General features: G+C 43.0%; 1 protein-coding gene across 1 annotated transcript in view; it reads left to right on the forward strand.

Moving 5' to 3' along the window:
• Window positions 1-21,645, forward strand: part of MAP3K5 (mitogen-activated protein kinase kinase kinase 5) — a 375,637-nt gene extending 353,992 nt beyond the window's left edge. The window contains exons 27-31 of the mRNA XM_029596916.1: window positions 1,646-1,889; window positions 12,032-12,144; window positions 17,723-17,835; window positions 18,592-18,668; window positions 20,585-21,645. Of these exons, the coding sequence (XP_029452776.1) occupies window positions 1,646-1,889; window positions 12,032-12,144; window positions 17,723-17,835; window positions 18,592-18,668; window positions 20,585-20,645 (608 nt within the window). The 3' untranslated portion in view covers window positions 20,646-21,645. The remainder of the gene's footprint in view (window positions 1-1,645; window positions 1,890-12,031; window positions 12,145-17,722; window positions 17,836-18,591; window positions 18,669-20,584) is intronic.
• Window positions 21,646-25,201: the final 3,556 nt, after the last annotated feature.

Raw genomic sequence — 25,201 nt, forward strand, 5'->3', positions numbered from 1 at the left:
ACTAAAAATGCATAGAGGACATTGGGCTGTATAACTCCGGAGAATACATGAGTTGATGTGGTCGAGTTGATGTGGAAAATTGATGGGCAAGAGGAAATATTCCTCTCTCAAACATATATTTCATAATTGGGAATTCCCAGTTTGTCTTCCAACAGGGGCCTTTGCTAATTGGAAAGACAAAGGAATTTTTTGTATGGAACAGCTATTGGAAGGGGAAAGGTTATCAAGTTTCCAATCTCTGATGAGCAAGTATGGATTAAAAGATAATGACTATCTTTCTTTCACTCAAATAAGGCATTTTTTGCCTGAGTCATGTTAAGGATTCTCTATCCCTTGGGAAATCACTTTTTGAAAGGTTCTGATGTATTGAAAGGAATAATTTCAAAATTATATGAGATGTTTAATTCTGCACAGCAAGAAACTCTAGGGTACATTAAAGATTGGGAGAAAGACTTAAGGACACCTTTGATGGAAGCTGAATGGGACCTGTCTTTCCTCCATACAAGTAAATGTTCCATATCCTCCTCCTCTTTAGTAGAGAATGGTTATAAAGTATTATTCAGGTGGCATTACACACCGAGAGACTACATAAGATGTATTCCCACGTTGACAATAGATGTTGGAGGGGCTGTGGAGAAATTGGGTCCTTTTATCACATTTAACATGTGGGAGAATCTCAAATTTTGGGGAATCTTTAGTTTCCTGGGCATCCAGGGTCATTGGTGCAAATGTCCCTCTTCAAACTAAACATAAACTATTGAATGTACCAGTATCGGATCTCAATGTTCTGAAGCAAAAGTTTCTCACACAAGTGTTTTTGGCTGCTAGATGCAAGATTGCTCTGGCTTGGAGAAGCAAGTCAGTTGTAAAAAAATCTACTGTATTAGTCCGACTGTATAAGATTTGTCTAAAATATCTACAATTAGAAGAAATTGGGTGTCAAATTCGATAACATCTGATCCTCTTATGAGACGTGACTTAAAAAGCAAAAGGCTTAACTATCTTACAAGCAAGTAGGCAGATAGGAATGAGGTATAAGATGTTGTTTTCATTACCAACAATGGCATAACTAGGATTTTTAATTTTGTTTTTCTGGCTTTTCTATTTCTTTCTCTTTTGTTGATTAGCTGCTCCTTGGGTAGGGGGGGATGGATGTTGGGCAGGTGTTGTAAATCAACCAGTGGCTTACTTTGTTGTACAATGTTATGAAGTTGTTGTATTCATGGTTATGTATGTCACAATAACAATTTAAATTGAAAAGAATAAGGAAATAGAAGCCAAAGTGTCTGAGCAAAGATGTAAAGAATTAATCATGGAAGAGGTTACAGGATCTTAATACTGCTACTGTTCCAAAACAATTGAAGGGAAATGCAATAAACAAAACATTTTCACAATTCAAATTTCCCTAGACAACAGTAAATGGTTTAGGCTGATTCATTTCTGTTATGTATCTGCTTGCACTACAACATTTTCAAGATCCAGTTGAGACTAACCATGCTTCATGTATACTGAGCACTTTTTGGTCTGTTTTAAGTATTCATAACACAAGTTGTAGACTGTTTTGAGTGGAATGGCAAATAATTTGTATTACTAGTCTACCTATTTACGCATAACGTATTGATTTTCTGTGTACTTTTTTCCCCAGAACTGAGAACCCATTTCAGCCTTGCATCTGAAAGCGATCCAGCTGATCAGGATGACATTGAAGTTGAAGAAGATCATGAGGATCAAGCGCAGGATCAAAACCTTCAGCAGCCAAGCAGAGTCATTGAAGACACTGTGCACACCTCTGGAGTGAGCACTATGAGTTCAACTCTGTCGCACGATTCTCAGACTGCTCATAGATCTCTCAATATGCAGCTCGGCAGGTTGAAAATAGAGACAAACAGGTAGGTTTAGACAAATATCAGCTTTTGTTTTGAAGCACATCTTTGTTCTTTACATATAGGAAGTTCCTAAGAGCATAAGCAGTGCCATGCCAGGTCAGACCAATAGTCTTGTCAAGCCCAGCAACCTGACTCCGACAGTGGCCAATCCTGCTCATTTGAAAGTATCTAGAAATCATCTCCCTATTATTACATCTTCCCAGCTGTAGGAGGTGATGATCCCCATGCCACTCTAGCTAATAAGTATTAAGGGAATTGTCCTCCAGAACAGTGGTGGGCAAACTATTGCCTGCGGGCCAGATCCGGCCCTTAAAGTTTTTATTCTGGCACACCTACTTCTTGCACACGCTCCATTATGTGCGGCCCGCCGATGCTCTGACCTGCCCGCCCGATGTCATCAAAGGCCTTGATGATGCCAGACACTTGAGCAGGGAGGTCGGACCGTTGGCATGTGGCAAGGAGAGACCCCGTTCATTGGCACTAGCAGGATTCCTGCCAGCGAGGAGCTGTGGAGGCAGCTCCCCCCAGAGCCGCAGGCCTGCAGGGCCAAAAGAGAAGAAAAAAAGACGTGCAGCGGCACCTGCCAGACCCCGGGGGGAGGGCCGGAAAACCCATTTTAAAATATTCAGCAGTGTCACCCACTGCAGCCCAGACTGGTGGGGCCGAAAAAGAAGAAAAAAAAGATGCAGCAATGCCGGGCCTTAGCAGAAGGAAGACACAGTAACAGCACCTGCTGGAGGAAAAGAAACAAGACCATGTTGTGGTTTGCCATTTCAACCCAGGCTAGCAGGGCTGAACAATGAGTAGAGGAATAGTTGTGTGTTTGGGAACCTGCTTGTGTGTGCGCTTGTGAAAGAGAGAGTGATTGGGAGCCTGCTTGTGTGTGCGCCTGTGAGAGAGAGAGAGATTGGGAGCCTGCTTGTGTGTGCGCCTATGAGAGAGAGAGAGATTGGGAGCCTGCTTGTGTGTGCGCCTATGAGAGAGAGAGAGATTGGGAGCCTGCTTGTGTGTGTGCTTGTGAAAGAGAGCGAGAGATTGGGAGCCTGCTTGTGTGTGCGCCTGTGAAAGAGAGCGAGAGATTGGGAGCCTGCTTGTGTGTGCGCCTGTGAAAGAGCGAGAGATTGGGAGCCTGCTTGTGTGTGCGCCTGTGAAAGAGAGAGAGATTGGGAGCCTGCTTGTGTGTGCGCCTATGAGAGAGAGAGAGAGATTGGGAGCCTGCTTGTGTGTGCGCCTATGAGAGAGAGAGAGATTGGGAGCCTGCTTGTGTGTGCGCCTGTGAGAGAGAGAGAGATTGGACGCCTGCTTGTGTGTGCACCTGTGAGAGTGAGAGATTGGACACTTGCTTGTGTGTGCACCTGTGAGAGACAGAGAGAGATTGGGAGCCTGCTTGTGTGTGTGCCTGAGAGAGAGAGATTGGGAACCTGCTTGTGTGTGCACCTGTGAGAGAGAGAGAGAGATTGGACGCCTGCTTGTGTGTGCGCCTGTGAGAGAGAGAGAGAGAGAGATTGGACGCCTACTTGTGTGTGCACCTGTGAGAGAGAGAGATTGGACACTTGCTTGTGTGTGCACCTGTGAGAGACAGAGAGAGATTGGGAGCCTGCTTGTGTGTGTGCCTGAGAGAGAGAGATTGGGAACCTGCTTGTGTGTGCACCTGTGAGAGAGAGAGATTGGGAACCTGCTTGTGTGTGCGCCTGTGAGAGAGAGAGAGAGAGAGATTGAGAACCTGCTTGTGTGTGTGCCTATGAGAGAGAGAGAGTGATTGGGAGCCTGATTGTGTGTGCGCCTGTGAGAGAGATTGGGAGCCTGCTTGTGTGTGTGCCTATGAGAGAGAGAGAGTGATTGGGAGCCTGATTGTGTGTGTGCCTGAGAGAGGGAGAGATTGGGAACCTGCTTGTGTGTGCACCTATGAAAGAGAGAGAGATTGGGAACCTGCCTGTGTGTGAACCTGTGAGAGAGAGAGATTGGGAACCTGCTTGTGTGTGCGCCTGTGAGAGAGAGAGAGAGATTGAGAACCTGCTTGTGTGTGTGCCTATGAGAGAGAGAGAGATTGGGAGCCTGCTTGTGTGTGCACCTGTGAGAGAGAGAGAGAAATTGAGAACCTGCTTGTGTGCGTGCCTGTGAAAGAGAGAGAAATTGGGAGCCTGCTTGTGTGTGTGCCTATGAGAGAGAGATAGTGATTGGGAGCCTGCTTGTGTGTGTGCCTGTGAGACAGATTGGGAGCCTGCTTGTGTGTGCGCCTGAGAGAGAGAGATTGGGAACCTGCTTGTGTGTGCGCCTCAGAGAGAGAGAGATTGGGAGCCTGCTTGTGTGTGTGCCTGAGAGAGAGATTGGGAACCTGCTTGTGTGTGCGCCTCAGAGAGAGAGAGATTGGGAGCCTGCTTGTGTGTGTGCCTGAGAGAGAGATTGGGAACCTGCTTGTGTGTGCACCTGTGAGAGAGATTGGGAATCTGCTCTGGTGCAGGTACTTCCCTAGGAGGCATTGGAACCTCCTTTGCCTGTTGTCGTTGTTGAGCAATCTGAAGCAGCCAGTATCCTACTACTAGTACACTTCCCCCTAACATTGTAGCTTTCAGAAGACAGGACAGGTAACAAAAGCTGTTTTTTATTGGGCCAGCAGGGCTGTGTAGGTGTATCTGAGAGAGAGTCTCATTTTATCGCGTGTGATATTAGCCGCGATAACAGCCGCTACGGCATGATAAAAACTTTTCCCACTCTACCGTAAATCATAAAGGTGTTATTTCCCATGTTAAATCCTGCATTATTTTGTGTTATTTTTTCTGCAAAATTCGGTAGGAGTCCCTCATTTGCATAATATTCTAGTTTTTGCCTACTTATATTTACATACTGACAAGCGATGTGATAAATATTGCATGTCTGTCGTGTATTAGACCTCGTTTATTGCTCCAAAAGGCCCTAACCTGGCTTGATGAACGACCCTATTAGATTGTAAACCCTCTGGGGATAGGGAAATACTAAAGTACCTGAATGTAATCTGCTTTTGAAGTGCTGAAAAGTGTAATATAAAGAAATGAGATCACAGAAGGCAGGATCTGGAAAGGAGTAGAAAGGGAGGGAGGGAGGGAGGTTTCAGGATCTGGGGGATAGAATTTGTGATCTGTGAAAGGGGGATCCTAATTGCAGTGGAGGAGAAGGGAGGTGTCTACTGTGTGTCTGTCCTGCTCCCCCTTGCATTCCCATCCCCTCTCTAACCTCCCACACAATCTGGTATACACACACACATACACAGTGCCAATCCCTTCTCTCTCGTATAGAAACACTGCTCCCCCATTCTCCACTTCCTCATTCACAGACACTCTACCTCTCATTCCCCGATTCCTATATTCACTCCTCTCTCAATCCCTCCTAACCTAGCCACACTGACTCCTCTTTGCTCTGTCTGCTTCAGGCTTACTTCCTCTTTGAATGACAGGAAGAGAAGAACTGGGTTAGGGAGCAGAGTGGCTCTTCTTTAATTTGCTATGGTCTAGTCCAATTTCAGCTCCTCCGCTCCTGTTCCCCGAGCACTGCTTGGGAGGGGAGGAAGTGGAGTATGATCAGAGGGCTGTTCTCTTCTGCTTGAAATTCAGATCAAGCGGAAGGCAACAAATCTTCAGATGGCTTTGCTGCCCTCCAGATTTTTGCCACCCTAGGCACAGAACTAGTGTGTTTATTGGCAAATCCAGGCCTATACATTAGATGAATTTATAGTCAACCACAATGCAGTTATAGATAGGCGGGCACAGATCAAGGGACTAGAAACATAACCTACAAATATTTATAGATAGATCAGTTAAGGCTTCACAGCTAGTAAGAGAGACAAACATAGAAGTGAGAAATTTGTAGCTGAACCTGAAAAACGTTTCTTTTAAATGTAGATACCATAAACAGGTTGTAAAGAGTACTGCAGGAAGTAGGCAGCAGCTTCCACTCAGCAATATACACTAAAGCTAGGCCATGGTTTAGCAAGCTGTGTATATGTATATAGGCAACATGAGTGCTTGTAAATACTTTTAGACATTGTTCAGTCTGTAATTGGAAGGGAACCAATTCAGACATTTCCTTCACAAAATGTATGAAAGAAAGGTCCTCTGAAGGAGAACACTTTCTACTCTCAGTGGGTGAAGGTGGTGATGGCAAATCATCGGTGTCTGGTGAGGAGTCATCAGTCCAGGTATCATAAGGATCAGCACCTGTCCTTCTAGGAACTAGAGGGGGGGACAGGGTAGTTGGATACCTGAAGGCCTCGGTCTAGGCTTTGAAGGAATTACCGGAGGCACCGATGAAATCATCGAAGGTCTCGGCGCAGGCATCGAGGGCAACGATGATGGCTCAATGGCACTGATGGAATCGGTGGCGATGGCTGTATCAGTCTCGATGGCTGAGGCAGAACTCCCGATGGAGGGATGCGGAACAAGCGGGGAGGGCACCGGGTCCATCGGTGGAAAAGCGGCGATAAGTGCTTCCATCCTGGATAGCAGCGGTGCCAACGCTGCCGGAATCGGGTCGGTGGTTGATCTCTATTGGTACCGGTGTCGGTGCCGGGGGAACCTGGAGTCGTTGCATCACCTTGTCGATGGCCTCCTGAACCATCCGGTCCAGTTTTTTTCAGAGACCTGGAGCAAGCAGCCATGGCTCCGGAACAGAAGAAGGAGGCAGAGGCATAGCCGGCGGGACCACCGTTAAAGGCGGAGTTGCGGTTCCCGATGCCCCATCAGGGGAGGGTTGCCTCGGTGACCCGGTCGCCGAAAAGGTTGGTGCGGACGGGGTTTCTTCGGCGGCTCGGATGATGGCGAGGTCGATGATTTTGCTCCCTCGATGGTCCAAATCTTTCAGTGCCGATGGCGATGTTTCTCCCTACGATCTCCTCAGTCTTGAGGGGGAGTAGAGGGTGTCGATGGCCGAGAAGTTGTCGATGCCGGGCAATCACCAGTCAGCAGTCAATGCTGGTGCGAAGTTGACGGTGCTGGTTCGGACGACGTCAGTGCAATGGACGGAGTCGGGGTGTGAGCACGAAAGAGAAGTTCCATCTTCTCCATTCTGGCCTTGCAACCTTTTGGTGTCATTAGGGCACATTTGGTGCAGGTCAAGACACATTACACAGACTTTATGGGGGTCTGTAATGGACATGGTATGAATACAGTCCGGGCACCAACGGAACCCCGACGCCATGGCCAAAAATCGAGCCATGGTACGGTCGACGGCCAGTAGGCCACGAGGGCCAAACTCGACGGTAATAGACGGAAAACGGGTAGAAACTTACCGGAATACTGCGGCTTGAAAAAAGTTAACAGGGTGACCCTGTGGGGCAAATTAACTTTTAATAATTCCGTGAGGAAAATTCCTGTCAGGAATCTCAACAGAGCTCTTAACCGCGAGGCTTCTGCTGCGTGGAAAAAAGAAGACTGAAGGGGGACCACTGCTGGCTGCAGGGTTAGTGCCATGCTGGGCATGCCTAGTAGGGGCCAGTCACAGTTCTGGAAACTTTGACAGATGTTTTCTGTGATTGGGCTCCATCCTGTGATGTCACCCATAGGTGAGGACTATGATCTTGCTTGTCCGGTGAGAAATAGAGGAGCACCTCAGGGATTTGTACCTGGACCAGTGTTGTTTAACTTATTCATTAATGATTTGGAAAAAGGAGCAACAAGCAAAAATGATCAGATCTGCAGATGGCACAAAAATATTTAACATTCTAAAAACACAAGCTGACTATGAGGAGCTGCAGAAGGACTTGCCAGACTGGGGAACTAAGCATTTAAATGGCAGAAGAAATTTGATGTGGACAAAAACCAAGTGATGCACATAGGAAAATAATCCAAACTACAGGAACACAATGCTGGGTCACCAACCAGGAAAAGGATTTTGGAGTCTTTGTAGACAATATATTGAACAAAGAATTGTGGTTGCCATGTTAGTCCACTTGGGTACATAGAATTAAGGGTGAACAAGTTGTAGGTGATACCGTTTTATTAGACAAAGCATTGGGGAGCACCAGGTCTGATATTGACTCTTTAGACTCTCAATTTCAAGAGTAGCACCTAAGACTCAGTATTATAATTCATTGAGATTTAAAACCATTTCCTCATTGCCCATCCACTGAAACATTGCTAAGCAGTGTCACTGGTATCAGAGTTGTCTGTTTGGTTAGAAAGGAAAAATTTGGGCCAAAATATTGTAAATCGTGAAATCTGACAGAAAATTCTGATGCAAATTCTTGCAAGTGCATTCTAATCTCAGCAGCACTGATGGTGCAATGTTTCAACAGATCATCAAGATGTTAGAAATAGTGGAAAATTGAGGTATCGGCATGAAGAGAAAAATGACAAGTTTTGCAAGAAATGGCTTCCATGCTTCGAAAAGACTAACAACAGTTTCTCCTCACACCTTGCAGGTGGAGCTTGAATTCATTTAGATGTGTGGTGATGTCATTTAGAAATACTTGTAACACCCTTCTTGGGACACACAAAACAGTCTCTGATGCTGGATTTTTATGATCCTGGCATCAATCTCTGGGGTCCAAAATTCACAAAATGGTTGAATAGATGGCGGACTGGATCTGGTTCAGAGGCAACATAAGAAGTTGCCATGCTGGGTCAGACCAAGGGTCCATCAAGCCCAGCAACCTGTTTCCAACAAAGGCCAATCCAGGTTACATTAAACAGATCCCAGGCTGTCCCACTCACAATGAAGATGAAGCAGTCCCAGGCATGCCGTGACCGGAGGCTCTCCCACTTGTGGCACGCCGGAGCCTGCCAAATTCTCAGCTGAACAGAGTAGTGCAAAATTCCCACAGGACTAAATATAAAAGTATGATGTTCAATTATGTGTTTTGAAAGGATTTTTTTTTTTTGGGGGGGGGGGGGGCAGGAGGATGGAAATCATGATTGGTTCTGTTACCAAAATTTTGGTGGGGATTCTATAGGTACAAGACTTGAGTTTATATAGCTTACATGGATTCTGGGAGGACTTGGTGGGGTGTTCAAGAAAGATGCAGGAAAGGAAGGGGTTTGAGATAGAGACACTGCTGGGGACAGGGGAAGGGCTCTGAACGTGAGAAAAAGAGAATACTGGTGATTAGGCAAACTTGAGAGAGAAACTCATCACCCTGTTACCCGTTCTGTCCCCAGCAATCTTATGCTCTCTCAATGCCCTTCCTCCAGCAGTGTCTCTCTCTCTCTCACATCATGGTGAGAAGAACATAAGAAGTTGCCATACTGGGTCAGACCAAGGGTCTATCAAGCCCAGCATCCTGTCTCCAACAGTGGCCAATCCAGGTTCCAAATACCTGGCAAGTACCCAAACATTAAGTAGATCCCATGCTACTAATACCATTAATAACAGTGGCTATTCCCTAAGTCAGCTTGATTAATAGCAGTTAATGAATTTCTCATCCAAGAACTTATCCAAACCTTTTTTTAACCTAGCTACATTATCTGCACTAACCACATCCTCTGGCAACAAATTCCAGAGCTTAATTGTGCATTGAGTGAGAGAAAACTTTCTCTGATTTGTTCTAAATGTGCTACTTGCTAACTTCATGGAGTGCCCCCTAGTTCTACTATTATCCAAAAGAGTAAATAACCAATTTACATTTTCCTGTTCTAGACCTTTTGTGATTTTATAGACCTCTATCATATCCCCCCTTAGCTGTCTTCTCCAAGTTGAACAGCCCTAACCTCTTTAGTCTTTCCTCATAGTGGAGCTGTTCTATCCCCTTTATCATTTTGGTAGCCCTTCTTTGTATCTTTTCCATCGCAACTATATCTTTTTTGAGATGTGGCGACCAGAATTGTACACAGTACTCAAGGTGCAATCTCACCATGGAGTGATACAGAGGCATTATGACGTTTTCTGTTTTATTCGCCATTCCCTTCTAAATACTTCCTAACATTGTTTGCTTTTTTGACTGCTGCAGCACACTGAGCCGACTATTTCAATATGTTATCTATTTATTTATTATTATTTTTATATACTGACATTCATCTGAGATATCACATCGGTTTACATTCAGGTACTGTAGGTATTTCCCTATCCCCAGAGGGCTTACAATGTAAGTTATTTTTTGTAGATTATCACGAGAACTACATTTAAATACCCTTACCCAAATCATGAACTTCTTTACATTTCACTATGCGACACAAGTAACACACAGAACCGTTTTCGGATTCTATATTGAAGGCACTGACTGCACTCTAATTACTAAGAATTCTCAGTAATGTTTGTGATGCTCTCACATGGAAGTGTGACACATGAAAAGTAACCATTGGTATAGTAGCCCCTGAGGCAGCTCCTGCGTGAGTGAAACTCGGCCAGAGTCGGGCAAATACCAATAAAGAATCCCTTGATACACCCTCATGTACCCTTACTCAGGGCTAGTGCAAGGGGGATTAGGCCCCCTAGACACCTTCTGCCTCCCAGTTGCAGCCCTGATTCCTATCTCCAGGGGTGGGGACTACATGCTGCTGCTCCCCCACCCCCTGCACTGCCCCTCAGATTTAAATAAAATAACCCTTCCACCCTCCCGGCCCCTCTAATACTCACGAAAACCCCTGGTGATCCAGCAGGGAGCCTGGGAGTGATCATCTGCTTCCCGGACCATCAGCTGCCACTAACCAAAATGGAGCCAGTAGCCTTCAGCCCTTATCATGTGACAGGGGCTACCAGTGCCATTGGCTGGCCCATATCACATGACTGGCGCCATTTTAGAAAATGGTGCGGGCTGTCCATTGCCCCTACCAAGTGATGGGGGCTAGCCAATGGCATCGGTAGCCCCTGTCACATGGTAGGGGCTAAAGTCCACCTGCGCTATTTTGATTAGTGGTAGCTGCCCGCCCAGGAGCAGCAGATCATTCCCAGGCCCCCTGCTGGATCACCAGAGGTTTTCATGAGTCTTGGGAGGGTGGCGCAACAGGGAGTGAGGCAGAGGCTGGACAGAATTTTGAAGGGACACTTTTTTTGCTGTTTCAAAATTCTGCTGTCTGAAGTGGCCGCCTCACCCTGCCTCATTGGCTTGCGAGTGGCGGCAGCGCCCCAGTGCCAGCTCGCCTAGTGCTTCCGCCGGCCCTGCCCCATACACACACCAGCTCTCCTAATCTCTCACTCATATACTCACTCCCTTAAAATCTCTTCTCACATTAACACACACCCATGGCATGTACCCTCACAAAGGCTTCTCTCTCTCTCTCACATGCCCTCTCTCTCTCACATAATCCTCTGCATACAGGCTCTCTCTCTCTCTCACACACAATCCTCTGCATACAGGCTCTCTCTCACCGGGCCTCTCATCCCATCAGGCCTGCCAGATCTTTGTTGTGAGCAGGATATAAGTTAGTAGGAGGAGAAGGTGGTAGTTATACAAGAGACCTCATAAATGTTACCAAATGCATGTCTAAGTTTACTTTGAAAATTAGCCCACCATATTTACTCGCACCCAATTGCACCCTGCTATCATGTGCACAAAATATTCACATGAATATTTTTGAAAATGCAGAAATATGCTTATTACATACAAACCCCTAATCTCATTCCCAGGATCTCCTCCGCTCACTCCTGGCAAACCTATGCGCACACAGGATCTATCGCGTATGTTTACCTCCATATTAGGCGGGCTGTTTTATAATATGCCAATTCCATGGGCATTGTAGTGTTTTACCTGTGGAAATAACTTTGAACATTACTATCCCTGTGTACTTTTATGAAACTACGTATGGTTCATCAGATTACATCATTTCTATCATTGTTGGATTTGAAAACAGGTCTGCATACTTTGATTGTACAGTTGGATTACTGCAATGCCCTTTTTTTCTGTTCACTGGCAAAGAATATTCACAGGATCCAACTAGTGCAAAACTCAGCAGCTTCTTTAATCTCAAACTGTCTTGTCAAAGACCAAATTAGCCCTTTCCTGAGAGCTGAAGCTCAGTTAAAAATTGTATGTTGCACGTTTAAAGCAGTATATGATTTAGGACCTTTAATTTATTAAAATATGTGTTTATTTACATATAAGCCCAATTGTGCCTTAAGATCAGTGTAAACTGCATTTTTAAGGGTGTAATTATCAAAAGGATTTATGTGCTCATATATGGACTTGAAAATCATCCAGAGGATGGTGCAGTTTCAGTCTTTTTGTTACTTATTTTATTAAGATTGCTCGAAGAACTGCTGCAGAAGGAGAGAGAATTCCAAGCACTAATACGTCAAGCTATTGAAGAAAAGGATGAAGAGATCAAACAACTAAAGTTTAAGTCTCAGCCAATAGGTAAGCCTGAAGACAGGGTAACATATATTACCACATGATGTACGCTCCTTGCATTTATGACATGGCCTGTTTTGGAAACTATCTCCATCCTACTCAGCCACTTCCTAATGGGTCTACAGGAAGAAAGAAACTGGAGACTCAGGAAGGAGTGTTGTAGTATTGGGAAAGGATTCAGATATGCTGAGGAACCAGAGAAGGTGAGAAACTACCAGAGCCCAGCAGGCTCACCTGGATACGTGAGAGTCTGCCATAAAGGGGAACTAGCTCAAGCATCAAGGCGTGTTAGTGCTGTAACGCCCAGATACCCTCCCCTAGTACAATGACCTATGCAAAGAAAGTCAATACTAGTGATTTTGATATAAATATTTTATCACGGCCGACCAAGAAGGTAGTCAGCAGAAATAAAGTAACACCTACTTGAAATGCGAGGTGGGAGACCTGACCCGAGAACCTAATGTGGGTCCTGAGGCTCCTGCTGCACATTTACAGTGGCAGAAAAAAAATGTACGGCAAAGTTGCTGACTCTAGTCTGAACCCGGGGCCGTCAGTTAAGGCAGCCCCCCCCCCCCCCCCGAACTTCCCCAAAATGTTAATAGAAAAAAATGAACCATGTGGCGACAGCCCTTGCCCCCCTTTCCCAATGCTAACCCAAAAAATGTGACCCAGCCCCTCCACTGCCATCCCCCCCCAAGTGACAGATTCCCCTCCTAAAGTGTAAAAAAAAAAACCAAAAGGGTTCCGGGCTCAGCCCCCCTTCCCCCCAAACGTTTAAAGGTCCTCGCACCCAGCTTCATCAGCTCCATTTTTCAAAACGGCGCCGACCTGACTTTGCCCCAGCATGTGACTAGGGTAAGGTCCGAGAGGCAGACCTTACCCTGGGTCCAAGCCCAAGGTCGGTCAGTGCCATTTTGAAAAATGCTGCCAACTGGGCCAGGTGTGAGGGTGCATCCAGCCCGGTTTCCTGCTTGTCACCCAGCCCTTCTTGTCTTCCTGCCTGTGGCTGGTACCCAGTACCTTGTCCTTCTTTGTTCTTTGTCTGACTCCTGCTACTGACTCTTGCCTTGGATCTTGACTACTCTGTTGCCTGCTGCCTGCCACTGACCTCTGCTATGGACCCAGACTACTTCTTGCTCTCTGCCTGCCCTGACCTGTGCCTGTCTCTGGTCTCTCACTCTCTGTCCACCATCAGGAACATTTGCCTAAGTTCTGCCAGACCCTGGACCCAAGGGCTCAACCGTCAAAGAAACAGGGCTGATAAAGGTGAAGGTCTAGCTCGGGCTCAGCTTAGAGTATGTCTACCAGCTGTTGGTGTGGGCCTAATAGGTTCACCTACTAGGTTGCGTCAACCCTGCCACAGCACAAGGGCTCACAACCATGGTACCTCTCTTCTCACTGGCTAATGCTAGCTGACTGTTCTGAATCTCACTCGTGCGTCTGCTTCCCTGTTTCTGCCAGAGTCGGTGCTAGCTTTTTTGCTACCCTGTGTGAACAGCTACTTTGCACCCCAACCCACGATTCATTCAATCTCTGTCCCAGCCCACTCCAGCAATCTATATTTTTAAAAACAGACACCCGCCGCCCCCCCACAGCCCATGGAACCCATGGTCAGGGGCAGAGTATTAGGTATCCTAGGCAACCCTTACAGCATTGTACACGCGTCACCTCCCCAGCACACACTCCCACACCCTCTACAGATGCACACAATTAAATTATGAATTTATAACAGATTTTATATGAAAAAGAACATTCAAAACTACAGTCTTCTGAAGCAAAAATATTACTTACAAAATGCATATTGTATTTACATGCATTGCTGGGGTGCCAGTTAGAAACCTCTGCAAAAAAAGACATTTGGAATGCATATTTATGTATTTATTTATTTATTTATTGTTTTTGTTATACCGAGTTTCATGATAGGCATCACATCAACCCGGTTTACAAATAACAAGGAGTGTAAAGCATAACGTAACGTAAAAAACAATATTTTCAATAAGAACCTTGAACTTTAAATACAGTGAATCAGAAAAAGGGAGAGGGAAAGTTACAAAAAACAAGGAAAATAAACTTGGGATGGAAGGGGAGAAATTGAACAGCACAATATTTACATTTCAGCCTATTGATACATTAGAATAGCAAGTGAAAAAATAAGACTATGAAACGGTACATAGGTAATCAAATGAATAAATATGACACAGTTGTGAATGGTAATAGTATGAGAAATATTCAGCAGGAATTAGTGAGAGAGGGTTTGAGGTTGGTTGATTCATGTTTACATTCCATTATTGCATACGAGTTAGTGCTAGTGAGAGGAGGTTTTATTCAAGGCTTGGAAATGCTTTTTTGAAAAGCCAAGTTTTTAGTCTTTTCCTAAATGTTAAAGAGCATGGCTCTTGTCTCAAATCAGGTGGGATCAAGTTCCCACCTGATTTGTCTAATTGCCTACACCCAACATGCATTACAAAATGTCTAATTCCATATGAATTAGACATTTTGTAATGCATGTTGGGTGTAGGCTTGGCCCTCAGAAAGCCATGCATAAATGGAATTACCATTGAAATATAGCAAACATCCAATTCCAAAACAACCCTAACTGCAAGCACTCAAAACAATATCTATGAAAAGGCAACACTGCACATATTACACCTGGCCCTAGAAAACCAATACAACTCCTATTAAGAACACAGAACAAGCCAGGCTGCTGTAGATCCCTGCTCAGAAATTACATGCCCACAAAATACCTCCCCTTGGTCACATATGCAGAACACAGACAGACCCTCACCAAATACAGAATAAAGAGAACAGAAAGTATAAATAGAAACTTGCTGAGAAGAAATGAACTGGAAGCCATAAGCAGCCAGCCTCTATGTATAGAGCAACAATGGAAAAATAGAAACAGTACCATTCTTCATAAAATATTAAATAAAATCAAGAAATATAAAACATTCATAATAGTAAAATCATTCATAACAAATACATATTTCAAACCAGTTAAATAGAATATCCATGATTTCTGAAATACCAATAAAATATTTCAAAACATGTTGAATAAAAAAATCCAATAATTAAAAAATGTGTTAATATTTCCCAAAAAAACAAAATATTTCAAAACAGCAGAATCATCAAATTACTGCCAATAATTAAAACTAATAAGGATTTAAAAAGATACTGCTCTCCATTCCTGGAAACTTTTGATTTCCAGTCTCCCTGAGATTGTCATGGATTGGGGGAGATAGGGTCTGCACAAACTTTATCTTCTCTCTTACAAATACGCACAACACCACATTCATTCTCTCACACATACGTGCCTATGCGCTGTAAAAGGTGGCCTGAGTAGTGTTATATTATGTCACAGAACACACATACAATCTTGTAAAAGGAAAACTCAGTTTACTAAATATAGTAAAAATTGGTAAAAAAGCAAATGTTGCTTACCTGTAACAGGTGTTCTCGCAGGACAGCAGGATGTTAGTCCTCACATATGGGTGACATCACAGGATGGAGCCCAATCACGGAACACTTCTGTCAAAGTTTCCAGAACTTTGACTGGCCCCTACTGGGCATGCCCAGCATGGCACTAACCCTGCAGCCAGCAGGGGTCCCCCCTCAGTCTTGTTACAAAGCTACAGGCAGTGCCGAAAATAAAATAAGAAAACGCTACAAACCCAACACCGTGGGGTGGCTGGTGGGTTTCGTGAGGACTAACATCCTGCTGTCCTGTGAGAACACTTGTTACAGGTAAGCAACATTTGCTTTCTCACAGGACAAGCAGGATGGTAGTCCTCACATATGGGCGAGTACCGAGCTGAGGATGTCCCAGTTTGCACCAAATGTACCCAAAGGCGTGCAAGGCACTAGGCCTGGGATGAAATTTGGCCGAGGGCATCCTGAATCCCACCGGGCAGGCGGAAGGGTGTTGGTACGTCACGTTGGAAATAGGTTGCGCAAGACAGACTGGCTGAAGATGGGATCTTGTCTTCCGGCTTTGTCTAAGCAATAGTGGGCTGCAAAGGTGTGGAGAGAACTCCAGGTAGCAGCCCTGCAAATGTCAGGAAGCGGCACCGATCGTAGGCGTGCTACTGGCGTCGCCATGGCCCTCACAGATTGTGCTTTAACACGGTCTTGAAGTGGAATGCCTGCTTGCTGATAGCAAAAGGATATGCAGTCCGCCAACCAGGAGGAGAGAGTCTGCTTACCCACAGGCTGCCCCAATTTGATGGAATGGAAAGAGACAAACAATTGACTGCTTTTCCTGTGGGCAGCTGTATGGTCTAGGTAGAATGCTAGAGCCCGTTTGCAGTCAAGGGTATGCAGAGCCTGCTCTCCTGGATTGAAATGGGGCCTGGGGAAAAAAGGTAGGTGGTATAATGGATTGATTGAGATGAAACTCCGAAACTACACCTGGCGTGGCCAGTGAGGTGCAATCAGGATCATGATTCCAGAACTGCTATAATGTGCAAGTTATTGCACCAATTATGGTTCTTGAGGTCATCTAGTTTCTCTTTGAGTTTTTTGTTTTTTCCCCCGGAGCTTATCAGCAGTGGCCTCGATGGCAACCATGTGGTCCTCATCTTCCGATAACTTGTTCTGTACACCATTAATTGCAGTGGTATATAGCTCTACCTTGTCTTGTAATTCATCCACCGACTGCATCTTCTGGAACTGATCTGTGAGTTCTGCCAAAACCGCACAAGTGAGATTCTTTAGCACTGCTTCAGAGAAGCCTTCGACTGCTGAACCTGTTTCCTGCGTCATCTTGTTTTCTCCACTATTTGGTTAGCCCCCACTCTCTTAGGGCATCCCACCATCACCTCCGCAGTGCCCATCAATCAAGGCTACAACAGTTCGCCGGCTTGAATAATTTAATTTCCTGAAGCGCTGCTTAAAAACATGCAGAAGCGATACAGAAGGGAGCGAGACAGAAGCGAGTGCTCAGGTTGACATCATTGCCTTGTGTCCCGTCCCCCCCAAGCAAAACTTTAATAGTAAAATAAATGCAGTTGTAAGACAAGATATCTCTTCTATATGTTAAAAACATACTAGTGCTTCCGATTACCTAGGAAATGTCTCTACCTGTCTCATATATACAATATTGCATTTCATTTTGGTGTAACAGGGTTTTGTTTTGTTTTTTTATTTTGAGGGTAATTTTCAAACCCATTTTCCCGGGCAAATTGACCTAATCTGAAAATTTCCCTCAGAGCAACTAAAACATAAACATGGGGATTATTTTGGCCACGCTAAAAAGAAGTGGTTGTGTTTATCTTATATTTTTGGGAGGGGGGGGGGAGTAAAGCATCACACACATTTGAGATTTTCAAATGTATGTGCACTATTTTACCCCCTTGCTTCTGTAGTCCACTCAAATGGCAGGTGCAAAGTAAGCGGGCGCCTGTAGCAGTTGTGCATTATACTACCCGGTGGGTTTGTCTGTAAACAGCAACTGTATAGAGTGCTACCATGTGTGGTACTCAGAATTGCCTCCTTGCTTCTGTGGTATTCCAATTGGTGTGAGATTTTATTTTATTTTATTTTTTTAAGGACACTTAAAATATTATTTTCCCCAAAATATTTTCCTTAGATATTCCAAGAGTTTCCATCTGTCGCCTCGGACGTGCTGGCTCAAGCACTGACGACCCTGAGCTTATTGACTGGCTTAGAGAACACGATGCTGATGAAGACACTATAAGCAGGGTAAGACAGATACTTTCAGGAGATGTCTGTCAGTTTTCCCAATAAATTAGCAATTAGTTCTGCTAGGACTTGAGAAGCTGCAACTGAAAGTGTATTGTACTCAGCCTTCTGATTCCCGAGACAAAAGTTACCACTGACAAAAGAAATGTGGCTTTAAAAAAAAAACAAGTTTGGAGGCATAAAAGGTGCAAAATTTTTTTCAAAATAAGTTTGAAATTAAAGTAGATAAATATCAGGACAAGGAAAAGAGACTTAAGAATAAAAGTAATCAGTAGTGCTAATCAACATAAAAGTTGATTTCAAGATTCTAACTAGTCTTGCTGCTATCTTTTTTTTGCATAATAGTTTCAAAAATCAAGCACAATGATTAAGCAAACAAAACACAAACAAGCAAGCAAGAGAAACTTAAACAAGAAAACCTTCAGGGTAAAACATTAAGAAAAAACCTGAGAAAGAAGATGAATGCTCTAATAACATGGTAGCAATGCTACTAAAAGATAAAGAAACATTTAAATGTTTTTGTTTTTTTTACTGCTATATCACTTCTTAAGTTCTAACAGGCTTCTAGTGGCAGATAATTCAATAGCATTTCACCACTGATTGGTGAAAGCCTTCCATTTTGTAGAGTTAAATTTTGTCAAAGCTTCTATTGGGATAGCTTGCTGTATCATTCATGGCAAATGAATGGAATCTGAAATGGTGTTAAATTTATTTTGCTTAAATCCTAAAAATTAACAGCACTTTATTTCTTTTAAGTTTTTGACTGAAGAATATAGACTAATGGATGTTCTTTGCTGTGTAACACGAGAGGATTTGAAATGTCTACGACTAAGGTAATGTATCAAACACTTATTTTTATTATAAAAATGTACAAATAAGGAGTGGATGCTATTATTTATTGCTGTTGTTTTAATGTTATTTGTTATTTATTCAATTTTCTCCAAGTTCATTTTCCTGTTCTATGTAAGACACACATGTTAAGTCACTCCAATGTTTTATGTAAACCGAAGTGATTAGCAACATTGTTGCTAGAACTTCGGTATATAAAAAATGTTAAATAAATAAATAAAATCTGTTTAAATATTTTGTCAAATATTGGTAGGAAAAAACCCTTGGACCGAAGTCCGGTCATGAGATTTGGTTTATGCAAAGATTTGGTTTATGCACAGTTCACTTGCAGCTCACATGTGAAATGTAAAGTGCCATTTGAAATATATTAAAATTATTATTGCATATGGTTCCTAGGGATGTGCAGCCAAAAAGTTTTCGTTGCATTCGTGATTCGGATTCGTCGGGGCGCAAATGCGTTACATTCGGCCGTATGGCGCCCCGATGCGTTAATACAGCGAGTTAAATTTGTGTCCCAGCTAAAATTAAAATTAACTACAACCCCCCACCCTCCTGATCCCCCCCAAGACTTACCAAAACTCCCTGGTGGTCCAGCGTGGAGTCCAGAAGCCATCCCTGCACTCGTTTGCCGGTTTCATCATGGCGCCGATAGCCTGTGTCACAGGGGCTACCGGTGCCATTGGTCAGCCCCTGTCACATGGTCACCGGCGCCATCTTGTGCTCCTACCATGTGACAGGGGCTGACCAATGGCACCGGTAGCCCCTGTGACATAGTATGGGCAAAGCGGGGGTCCGGAAGCGACCTCCTGCACTCGAATCGTATTTTCCGTATTGCAAAATGGCCATACAGCCGGCGCCATTTTGTATTTGTATTGCAAAATGGCGCCGGCCGTATGGCCATATTGCCGTATTGCAAAATGGCGCTGGCCGTATGGCCGGTACCATTTTACAATACGGCAAATACGATTCGAGTGCAGGAGGTCACTTCCAGACCCCCGCTGGACTTTTGGCAAGTCTTGTGGGGGTCAGGAGGCCCCCCCAAGCTTGCCAAAAGTCCCTGGGGGTCCAGCGTGGGTCCGGGAGCGATCTCCTGCGCTCATGACGTCGGGGGACAGGAACCAAAATGGCGCCGGCGCTACCTTTGCCCTGTCATATGACAGGGCAAAGGTAGCGCCGGCGCCATTTCTATTAACGCATCCGTGGCCCGAGAGTGGAAGATCACAGCGGGACCCCCCCACTGGACCCCAGGTAATTTAAGACATTTGGGGGGGTTCAGGAGGGTGGGGGATTTATTTTAAAGGGTCGGGGTGGGTTTTAGGGTTGTTTTAGTGTGCCGGTTTTCCCGCCCTCCCCCTTCCCCCGATTTACGATTTTTGACGATAAATCGGGGGAATTCCTATTGTATATTGCCTCTAACAATTTTTGACGATTTAAAATATATCGGACGATTTAAAAACAACAATTCACATCCCTAATCTCTACATCATAGACAGTTTACATACTTTTCCTGGCAACAAGGGTCCCCCACATGAGCACCTCGTCTTCAGAAGACCAGAGCCTATAGCAATCTCTCTGGAACAGTGGGATGTATTATAAGCAAGAGCTATCCATTGTCACTTATCAAGACAAATGAAACAGGAGAGATTGTCACAAAACCCACATATTTGGCAAAATCTCAATCTCCTGCAGTTTGCTTCCTACAGGCAAAATACAGATGTGGGTTAACAGAACAACATGTGGTGCGCAGTTTACTGAAAGCACTATAGCAGTAAAATACAGATTATAAATGCAATAAAAAAAATTCTGCAAACTAACTACTGTTGGGAAACATGGAAGAGACATAGGTTATTTTAAAGATATTGTTAACATGCAAAATAAATTGCTTTGTTTTTCCTTCTAGAGGGGGGATGCTTTGCACTCTTTGGAAGGCTATCACTGACTTTCGACAGACACATTCTTGATGGTGGCATATACGTTGATGTTTCTCTGCTGGGAATGTCTGCAGCATGGAGCTGCTGTTCTCGTGTAGAGTCTTGTTGCACTTTAAAACCAGTATTTGTTTACTAATGTTGAAAACATTCTAAAGTCCAAAATGAATTCATTCTCATCATTCCTAAGGACTCTGTAAGCAATGATGAGCATTATTTTAAACTAATGTAAATGTTTTTATATTGCGATATTTTTATTACAATCATGGATATGAAATAATTGTATTCGATACTGATATATGATTATATGTTGTTTGAGCAAAGGTACATCACTGGAACAAAACCAAAATGTGTCAACAACTATTTCAATTTATTCTTGTTTGTAATGGCGATTATAGGACCACAAAATCCCATTTTACAATGAAATCATATCATTTATTATAATATGTAAAACCTAAGAACAATTGTTTTTTTTTTTTATTTACTGAACCAATTAATTTCCAATATTGTGATTTTTTTTTTAACTTGTTACTATGTTTCTAGGATTGTGGTGGATTTGGTTTTCAGTTGTTTATGTACTACTGAACTGTACCAGTTACATACACCTGATTGTAACAAAGCTTGTTCTAAAGCTTTCTGTGACACATGATGATTTTAACAAACAGTAAGAATAAATTTTGATAAAATCCTAAGCATGTTATTACTGTTGCATTTATTATGTTGAAATACTATTGTTTCTCAAACTTGACTGATATAAAATGTATATAATATGGTTTTGGTGACAGCAGGCTGCACATTCAGTTCTCTGCAATACCTACTGTACCTTATGAACAGTTAACTATTGCAGATGGGGACAAAATTACAGAATTTGCTGTATTTTTAACATGTGGCCAGACATGGTAATTTTTCTTGCATATTCCCAGAGCCCCTGGTTTCCTGTGACAGATTTTTCAAAATTCTGCAGCAATTCTATGGCAATTTTGCATAAAATTTCACACCTCTGACTATTAAAAAAAAAAAAAAAAAAAGGGGGGTTTGAGAAGGGAAAGACTGCCGTTTGTACCGGTTGTGGGGTAAGAGGTGCCTCGGTGCCCCAACGTTCCCTATCACCTGATTCCTGTGACGCAGTGGGCGGACCCGGAAGCAGCCCTATAACATTGGGCCGCTGTGCGGCGCGCAGTTGACGCCGGCGCACCGCTAAAGCCACGCGCACCTAAGGGGCGCGCGGTTTTTAGGCTTTGCAGGGATTCGCAGCTAAGGAAATGTGGAATAAATTCGCATTAGAATTCTTAAAAATTCCATAACAAGAGTTACCCCCTTTATCCCAAGTATACTATGTACCTTCTATGAAAAAAGTATCTGAACATACAGACCATTATCAAACATTGAAACCTCTGAATGTTACTGATATTCTTGAATCCACTGGTTTAGAGGATGCACAATCTGCTAGAATGATAATATCCTTTCTATTAAAATCAGATAAAGAATGGGTACAAAAATTATTTTTTCGTAATATCAAAGAAAAGTTTTGCCAGATGGAGGTAAGAATATTTCCTGATGTAACGAAGGAAACTCAAATTAGGAGGAAAGAATTTCTTACATTAAAGCCAAAGTTGATTCAAATGGGTGCTTTATTTAAATTAAAATATCCATGTAAGTGTAATATTGTATATCAAAAGATGAAATATTGTTTCTTCCAACCGTCACATATGCATAGATTTATAACTGAAAAACAAACCACAGAAACAATAGGTAACACCCCAATTGAAATAGCCGTAACTCTAACGAAATAGAAGGATGGTAATTCTAGTTAGTTCGTCCGTTATTTCATATGCTTTTTTTGTTTTTTCTTCTGATAATTATGCCTTAATTTATGTGTTTTTTCACAGTTTGAGGACTTAGAAGGAAAATTGCTTGTACTATAGGTATAGGAATATGCCTATTATATATTTTTGTTAGAAATGTAATTAAGCAATGTTTGAATGTAAAATTGAAAATCTTGAGAAATAAAAAATACAAAAAAAAAGTTAATTTTTTAATTGAAAACCATCCATTTTATTAGTTTTTCAACAATATTTAAACTCTATAGAAATAAAAGGTGTACCAAGTACAAAAATCTATTTACTAAGTTACCCTATTCTCCAAAATCGACTATTGCAATTCCCTCCTATTAGGTCTCCCCGCTACTACCACCAGACCTCTACAGATGCTCTAGAATGCCACCGCAAGGATACTAACCAACACTAACTAATGGAGGAGTCCATGTCACACCCACTCTAAGGAATCTACACTGGCTTCCCATTAACTTCAGAATCCTTTACAAAGCCCTCACCATTATACAAAAGTCTATCCACAAGCAGTCTTCACTTGAACTAGTTATCCCTCTTCACCTTCACACCTCCACCAGACCGGTTAGAGCAGCATACAAAGACACCCTTCACGCTCCTCCCACCAAGTCCTCCCTCCACGCATCCATTAGGAAACATGCTTTCTCAACAGCTGGACCTTCTCAATGGAATGCTTTACCCCCAGAACTACCCCGAGAACAATGCCCGCTGACCTTCAAGACTTGGCTTTTTAAACAAGCGTTTCCTTAAAAGCTTGTAGGTGTTTTCACTGACTCACATTGATCCATTGTTCCCAATGGGTACCCCTTCCCCCCTTCCCTCCCTTCCTACCCAGCTTCCCAATCACCCTTACCCCTTGATACCATAGTGTGTGATACATAAGATATGTTATTCTGGTTTTAACTAATCTCGTTACCATTTTTACCCTCGTTTTGTCACTTGGTACCTCCCTTCTCGAGGTTGTTCAGCTCTAGGTTGCTCTCACCAAGGTCTTATCCGTGTTTCTGGCCAAGTTATTACCCTCTGTTAAATGTAATTTTCTAATCTTCTAATGTTTGATGTAAACCGGTGTGATATGACCTGTCATGAATGTCGGTATAAAAAGAATTAAATAAATAAGTTAAGACATAAGTTAAAGAATTTTAACTGTGACTTTTGTTCTGAATTAAAATAGTGCAACCATCATAAGAACATAAGAACATGCCATACTGGGTCAGACCAAGGGTCCATCAAGCCCAGCATCCTGTTTCCAACAGTGGCCAATCCAGGCCATAAGAACCTGTCAAGTATCCAAAAACTAAGTCTATTCCATGTTACGGTTGCTAGTAATAGCAGTGGCTATTTTCTAAGTCAACTTAATTAATAGCAGGTAATGGACTTTTCCTCCAAGAACTTATCCAATCCTTTTTTAAACACAGCTATACTAACTGCACTAACCACATCCTCTGGCAACAAATTCCAGAGTTTAATTGTGCGTTGAGTGAAAAAGAACTTTCTCCGATTAGATTTAAATGTGCCACATGCTAACTTCATGGAGTGCCCCTAGTCCAAAAGAGTAAATAATCCAAAAGAGTAAATAACCTATTCACATCTACCCATTCTATACCTCTCATGATTTTAAACGCCTCTATCATATCCCCCCTCAGCCGTCTCTTCTCCAAGCTGAAAAGTCCTAACCTCTTTAGTCTTTCCTCATAGGGGAGCTGTTCCATTCCTCTTATCATTTTGGTAGCCCTTCTCTGTACCTTCTCCATCACTATTATATCTTTTTTGAGATGCGGCGACCAGAATTGTACACAGTATTCAAGCTGCGGTCTCACCATGGAGCGATACAGAGGCATTATGACATTTTCCGTTTTATTCACCATTCCCTTTCTAATAATTCCCAACACTTAATAATTAATAATAATAATAATTAATAATAATAATTAATAATAATTAACCTGCACCTAATATGGAACCCAACATTGTGTAATTATAGCATGGGTTATTTTTCCCTATATGCATCACCTTGCACTTATCCACATTACATTTCATCTGCCATTTGGATGCCCAATTTTCCAGTCTCACAAGGTCTTCCTGCAATTTATCACAATCTGCTTGTGATTTAACTACTCTGAACAATTTTGTATCATCTGCAAATTTGATTATCTCACTTGTCGTATTTCTTTCCAGATCATTTATAAATATATTGAAAAGTAAGGGTCCCAATACAGATCCCTGAGGCATATTATATTTTCTTTTTGTCTTTTTGTCTTTCTGAGCAAATGAGCTTATGTATGCTGAAAATGCCCTCTGTATCAGCAGTTTGTTACAAATGTGCACATATATTTGGACACATGGTAACAGATATAAAAAAGGGTTGAATTAGCATAAACTGAAACTTGTCAGCAGCAGTGCCAGTCAAAGGGTTCTGTGAATTGAAATTAATGTCCTCTTTGCCAGCTGTGAGAAACTAGCAGTTGTAGACTTCCATAACATATCCAGGTCTTTGCAAATGTGTATGATTGGCCACATATGCAGGTGCAAGAGCCTTTGTTTAACAATTAAATTTTTCTATAGGGACATCACTTAGCATCCAGGAATTATAGCAAAATCATTTTTTGTTTAAAAAGGATTTAAGTGATCATTGAGGGGATCAAAAATTCTGACTGTCCACTCGGTCACCTCCCCCCCTCCCTGTACTTTAGGACAGGAGGAAGTAGGGTGGAATAAACAGAAGGTTTCCTGCAGGGTCCTTAG

Source organism: Rhinatrema bivittatum, chromosome 3 (genome assembly GCF_901001135.1).
Source record: "Rhinatrema bivittatum chromosome 3, aRhiBiv1.1, whole genome shotgun sequence".
NCBI classification, from domain to species: Eukaryota; Metazoa; Chordata; class Amphibia; order Gymnophiona; family Rhinatrematidae; genus Rhinatrema; species Rhinatrema bivittatum.